This window comes from Apium graveolens, chromosome 7, assembly GCF_009905375.1.
Source record: "Apium graveolens cultivar Ventura chromosome 7, ASM990537v1, whole genome shotgun sequence".
NCBI classification, from domain to species: domain Eukaryota; kingdom Viridiplantae; phylum Streptophyta; class Magnoliopsida; order Apiales; family Apiaceae; genus Apium; species Apium graveolens.
Window position 1 is genome coordinate 54,207,126 of NC_133653.1, and position 7,069 is coordinate 54,214,194.

The following is a 7,069-nucleotide window of genomic DNA, read 5'->3' on the forward strand; positions in this document are numbered from 1 at the left end:
GGTTCTTCGACTTCACAGGCCGAAGATTCGGGAGTCATCTTAACCATCCCAGAGGGCTTTGTCGTTAGACAGGTATGAAGTTCAAGTTCCCCAAAACTAATAATGAGTCGGAATACAAAGGACTGGTAGAAGGCCTCAAACTAGCTCGTGACTTAGAGGCATCTGTAATCGATATCTTTAGCGACTCCTAGTTGGTGGTAAAGCAAATTTTGGGAGAATTCAAGACAATCAAAGAGAAAATGGTTGCATATATGCAAACTACTTCCAGAATTCTACAAGCATTCACCTCATAGACTATTAAAAATATTAACAGGTTCGTGAATCATGAGGTAGTTGCTCTATCCAAATTAGCTACGCCAGACACCCAGAAGGTCACAGATCCCGTCTGCTTCAGGGAGTTGTCATATCCCTCAATTATACAATGCGAGGTCAACTGCGTATCAATTGAAAAAGACTGGAGAATTCCTATAATTAGATTCATCCAAGGAAACCTCCCAGCAAATGACAAACAAAAATCAAGAAAAATAGAGATGAAAGCAAGAAACTATTGCATCATTGACAACAAGCTTTTTAGACGCCCCCTTATTGAACCAATCCCCATATGCATCAACAAAAGTGAGTCAAATTTAGTCATGAGTGAAGTCCACTCAAGGATATGTGGAGATCATCTAGCTGGAAAAACATGGCTCTAAAAATTATAAGGCATGGATTCTTTTGGCCTATGATGCGCCAGGACTGTGAGAAGTACACGAATCAATGTAAGACTTGCCAGTATTACAGCTCCATGAACCACAAACCTTCTATGCTCTTCAACCCAGCTACTACACCATGCCCATTTTACATGTGGGGCATTGACCTTGTAGGGTCACTTCCAAAAAGCTTCAAACAATGCCATTATATCATCGTGGCAGTAGATTACTTCACCAAATGGGTAGAGGCAAAACCCTTGGCCAGAATTAGAGAAATTGACGCCATCCACTTCCTCATAGAAAATATAGTGTTTAGATTTGGAGTCCCCGGAATCATCATTACAGACAAAGGAACCCAATTCACAAGAGAAAGCTGTAAAAACGCCCTCGAAGAGTTTAAGTTCCAACACCTCAAGGCCTCAGTAACCTATCATCAGGCTAACGTCCAAGTTGAAATCACGAATAAGACAGTTCTCCAAGGTCTTAAAAAGAGATTGATGGATGCAAATAGGAATTCGGTCGACGAGCTACCAAATTTTACTCTGGAGCATACGAACCACTCCAAAAGCTGATACGGGACAAACACCCTTCAGGATGGCATACGACACTGAGGCAGTTCTACCAATGGAGATTGGAACTAAATCTCTAAGAATTGAAAAATTCGGCCCCAAAAGTTCAGAAGAAGGTCTACGTCTAAACAATGACGTCCTAGAAGATATTAGAGAGTCCGCACAGCTCAAAGTCTCCAAGTAACAAGAGCGGGTCGTCGAGCTCTATAATGCCAAAATCAAGCCCTGGGGCTTCAAGGTCAACGACCTAGTTCTGAGAGAGGCTGCAGCCTCAATGTCTTCAAAAATGAGCAAAATATCTTCGTCATGGGAAGGCCCGTACAAGGTAACAAAGGTCATTCGCACTGGTACTTATCGCCTTGCTCGGCTCAATGGCACCCTGATAACAAACGCTTGGAATGTCATCCACCTCAAAAAGTTCTACCCATAACAATCCCATGACAAGATCTCCAATTTAAGTTATTAAGTTATTTAGCAAGTAATCCTCCATGTTTGTAATCAAGTCGCTTTTACAGCTCGAGCACCATAATCAAATTGGCTATGATGTAAGCCGACATAAGTGTCTTTTATCACGACTTTTATGAAAACATTTTATTTTAGAGTCTTAATCATGCCTATCTTTCTTTGCATTTTAAAATAAGTTGTTTAGTTGTTTTCCATACAATTAATTTTAAAACTCCTTATTTTGATTTCATGTTTGCTTTCCAAAATATTTATAAAGCACAAAAAAATTCTAGCACGCACAACACCCATAACACAACTACGCCACTTTGATACTAATCCGCTAGGAAGCAAAAAAGCTTCGCAACAAAAGAAAAGATCGCCAAAAACAAACTGAAATAGGAAAGTTACATGAATGAACACATCCCCATAAGTACACTTCGGAATATATAAGATCTTCCGACGAAGATACTCCAAGATAGAAAACATATATGAAACTACAGCAGTACTACAAAAAGTATCAAGCAGAATAAAAAGAAGTAAAAGCTACGCAAAAAAAAACTTTCAAGACAAATGTCATAACATCATAATAAAATCTCCAAATCCCAAAGGCTTTCAAATCCAGAATCATAAAAAATTCAAGGCTCAAACGAGCATAAAAACAATGTTAAAAAACACTGTTCAAAATACGAAGAACACGAAAGCATTAAAATACCAAAGCTTATCGAGGCATACCCCATTCCAAATTAAACTAAGCCTCGTCACTTTGATTGGTGGAAACAGCTTTCTCGGCTCCAGATTTGTCCTGCAACTCGGCAACGTAACATTCAAAGCTATGGCCATTCCAATTCCAGCAAAGCGCTTAACACACTCATTATAACCTTCTTCAAACGAGCTAAGAGCCTCAGCCTCAGCCTCAGCCTCAGCCTCATGATGAGCCAACTGATCCGCCATTCCATCCAGTTTGGTGATAGGTTCCGCCTTGTCAGCAACCCAACAACCCTCCTTCTCAACAATCTCATCTTTCGAAGCACTCAAAGCTGCTTGCAATCCACGAATCTCATTTTCCAAGTCTCCGATCTTAATATTCAACGAACCACACTCGTTCATCAACTCAGACTTCTCAGTTAAAAGAGAGAAAATTATATCAGCAGAAGCATTGTTATCTTTAGTCAACTTCTGATATTTCTTCTCCAACTTCAACTTCTCGGCCCTCAATAACCAAGCCTCCTCACGAAGCCTAAGGACCTCACTAGCATCATCCACCTCATCCACCACCAGAAACTTATTCATTTCGGCAGTCACCTACCAATACATCAAAAGAAAACCATAACACAGGAAGCAAAAGAAAACTTAACAAAATATAGTAATTTTCAACAAAAAGAGATACCTTGTCAACATAGCTCTTGCACCTTGAAAGACCAGTCTTCACAGAACTCCCAGAAGTCCCGAAAACAACGTGAGTTACAGAGCCCGGCCCAACTTGAGCAGCAGGGGCTAAACAAGCCGACGACTACCTAAGCTTCTTAGAATGATGACCCCGGGAAGAGTGCCCATCACGGTGACGTTTCTTGTCTTTATCCTTCATCAACACTGCAATAGGCCTGAAATCAGCCACTCCAACCAACTCAGGAGTGGAGGGAACAACTTGAGAGTCAACATCAGCCCCATTTTCATTAGAATCTCCAACCACAACCACAGAAGCCCCTGAAGCCTTACTCTTCATAAGGTAAGCAATAAATTCCTCAGTAGGCATCTTAACAAACTTGTCAAGTAAACAACGGAGATCCAATCCAACCATTGCGAAAATAAAGCCAAACAAAAGTTCAGTCAAAAGGAATAAAAAAATCGAGAAGCAGAAACAACTACACAAAAGCAAAAGGTAGAGCAAAACTATAAATCTTACAACAATGGCTACCTAAAAAATCAGAATCTATAAAATCATCAGGCTGATATCTAACAGAAGGACCATGAAGATCGCTAACTCCTCAGGCATCTTGGATCCCAAACGGTTCAAAGACCTCACACGGGAAGGATACAGTGGTTTCCAGCCCCTAATTCGATCCAACCCAGGACCCTCATACCAAGCCCACCTATCATGTCACCCGGAGTTGGATCCAGATACCTCTACAAGCTTTCGACAACACTCCTTTTTATCAAAATATAATTGGACACCAGTTCTTTTTACTCAAATTATAGAGAATAACAAGTCAAGGGTCGAAAATTGCCCCAACTCAACACCAAGTTATAACACCGTTAATCTGAAGAATGGTGTTAGGAACCAGTTGACCCAGACCACAACCAAGGGCCTCGAATACAAAGAGGTAAAAGGGTGTAAGGGGAGTTTAAAACCAGATTCAAAGAACACATTAAGGATAGTATGGCGACCCGGACGAAAAGGAGCCCACATGCGCTCAAAGGAAGGAGGAAAAACAACATAACCTTCAGAGAAAGCACAATGCTTGGACAAATTATAAAAATTCAAAGACATTTTTAAATACAAACTGGAACGGTTAAATGACTTGTTGGATTCAAATTTTGCACCTCGAGGAGGCCTAGAGATTTCAACAACAGAAGGTGTATGTAAGGAAGATCCAACATTTACAACAGTCTTACTGATAGAATGACCACCCTTACTGGGAGAAGTAGCTTTGTTACGACTAGGATTTCGACTACAAGAATGGTAACAAGACCGAACATGGGTAATAAAAGAGGTCACATTCTAAACTTCATCTACATAGTCATCACTGCTTTCACTCGCAAAAATAGTAAAAGACTCAGTAGAAGAATCCATCCCAAAAGACACAATTTTGAAGACAAGAAACAAAGAAGAAAAAACAATAAGGTTTAAATCTCAAAATAGTCACCGAAGTGAAGGCCATATATCAAAAAACTCACCCTAGTTATCGGGTACTCAGTCGCACCACTCTAGTTGACGATAATGGCAGCCCTGTTAGCTTCTTTGACCTGACGGAAAAATGACGGAAGTAACAGCCGTAAAGAGGAGTAATTGTTATTCCCTAACAATACAAAAAGAAGTACAGAAGAGGGGGTTGAATCTAATCCTGGCTTCTTTTTGAGATTTTTAATAAGTGTTTGATTTGCAAAGTGCGGAATGAAATAATTATATAAATTAAAACACAAGTCTTTAAAACTTTCTGCTAGATTTGAATGTATCCACCAGAAATATATATATATATATATATATATATATATATATCGAGAGAACCCTGTGAAGCTTGAATAGCTCATAGCTGCTTTTACAAGTGAACAAACAAACTACAGAGAAATTCTTAACAGTTACAGTTTTTTCTATTTCTCTTCTAAAATGTGCTTGCTTAGTTATTTGTTCTACTCTTGGTTTATATATCACCAAGTTTACATGGTAATAAGACATGATAATAAAATAAAACATATCAAGTCTAACTCCATGATGCTTCAATTACTCTATTCCAGCATCTTTGAATATCTTCATAATAGCATGGAAATGGTAATGCTTATTTGTTCTCGAAAACCCTGCTAAACAGGCTGCCACATTCCTTTTGCAAACACTCGACGCATGTGACTGTGTTGTCACTGTCAACAGATATTTGAATTAATCATCCGTCGGGTATAATTTTGTTATCCGTCAAGTAGCTTTGTTGATCATCCGTCGGGTAGCTATTTGACACTTGACTCCATTTCATTTATGCAGAATTACAAGACATGTTATATTTACAATTAATCAACCTATTCTGCATATCTACTAGCAGTCAACATGACTCATATATGCTACTATAGAATCTACACAAAGTTGTTTGCAGAAATGTGCTACATTACTTATTGTTACTTAAGCTACTCACCCGGTGGATATCAATTAGTCATCCGTCGGGACTATATTGAATCATCCGTCGGGATTATAATTGATCATCCGTCGGGTGCTACAAAATTCACTAAGTTAAATCTACTAAGGTGCTTTGTTTAACTTATCATCAAGTACATAACATATTTCTAACAATCTCCCCCAATTTATGTCTATTGAAATTATAGTAATAAATTAAGAGAAACTTGATGATAACAAAACATCCTAAAAATACAGATTGAAAAATTGTAGATAAAATTGATAAGTGCTACAATTTACTGAAAATTGAACAATGCAAAGTACACAAGACAATTGCTCACAATTGTTATCACGGTGCTCCTCTAGTCTGAGCAGTTGGATCTATTTCCTTGATTGTCTGGATTTCTTTCCAAGCCTTCTGTTATTTTCTTCAATTTGATTCTGGAGTTGTCTGTGGAATTCAAGTTCATCAGCTTCTGAGAGATTTAGCATTTCCTGCATTTCCAAAAGAGTCCCATTGCTAGAGATACTCAATTGGTCCTCCAATCTGAAGAATCTTCTAACTCCTTTTTCATCCCTGAATTCCATCAGCCAATAGGGCCTCAGATGCACTCTATTTCCTGTAAAGGAAATATATAGAGTTTTTGGAAGTGCATCTTTGGCTCTAGTACTCCTCAGCTCCTCAATCTTCTTTAGAACTAGTCTTCTTGCTGTCACATTGTACCTAAAGTTCTTTTTTAATGAAGAGTAGACCTTTATCAAAATAGATTGGCTTTCTAGAAGAATCCTGTAAAGTGGCCATATGATCTCTCTTCCTCCCTTGTATTTGAATATCAGCCTTTCAGGGAGATGTCTGTAAGCATCAATTCCTCTAACTTCTTCCAATTCATCTAAGTAAAGGTTTATGTCAGAAAACTCCTTGATGTCAAAGATGTACAACATGTCTCCCTTGTTGAATATAAATTTGACTTTGATTAGTGTCTTGGATCTGAGAATCACTGGGTTCACTTTCTTGCTAGCTCTTGTCTTTGTCTTCTTTGTCTTGAAGATGGGTAAATTTAGCTCAGAAATTGGCAAATTATCCCAGTCTACTGGCTCATCCTTATGAACAATTGGTTCATCATGAATATTCTTTGTTGGATCAACCACTTTGAATTCTTCAAATACCACTGAGGGTTTTGATGTATGAGTTGTAGTTGTAGGCTTTTTGGGAATTTGGTCTTCCTTTTTCCTCATCATTAAAGTTCAATTTCCTCTTGGAATGGAGTTTGTATCTGAATCTTCTTTTCTGTTGTGGTTCTTCTTGCACTTTCAGATCCTTAGGTTCAGCAATTACAGTTGGTTGTACATGAATTTTTGTTGTGGTTTTTACAGCTTGAAGCTTGGCCAAGATAGCAGCTTGCTTCTTCTTTTGTTTAAGCTTTTTAGCATCCAAAGCAGCTTGCTTCTTTTCTTTCCTGATTCTATCTTTCTCTTCCTTCTTAGCTTCCACAAACATGGGGTGTCCAGCCACCACACAAATTTCCTTACCATTTCTGTAAATCTTTGAT

At 38.5% G+C, this 7,069-nt stretch overlaps 1 protein-coding gene across 2 annotated transcripts; it reads right to left on the minus strand.

Annotated features, from left to right (window-relative positions):
- Nucleotides 1–2,257: 2,257 nt before the first annotated feature.
- Nucleotides 2,258–4,498, minus strand: LOC141670470 (uncharacterized). 2 transcript variants are annotated; one of them, XM_074476337.1, is made up of 3 exons: nt 3,618–4,498; nt 3,090–3,464; nt 2,258–3,004 (listed from the first exon to the last, which is right to left on the minus strand). In XM_074476337.1, the coding sequence occupies exon 3, from the start codon at nt 2,990–2,992 to the stop codon at nt 2,381–2,383; it is 612 nt and encodes a 203-aa protein (XP_074332438.1). In that variant the 5' UTR covers nt 2,993–3,004; nt 3,090–3,464; nt 3,618–4,498; the 3' UTR covers nt 2,258–2,380. The 2 variants fall into 2 exon arrangements, with proteins under 2 accessions (XP_074332438.1, XP_074332437.1); XM_074476336.1 differs by having other exon boundaries at nt 3,090–4,498.
- Between the last annotated feature and the right edge of the window lie 2,571 nt (nt 4,499–7,069).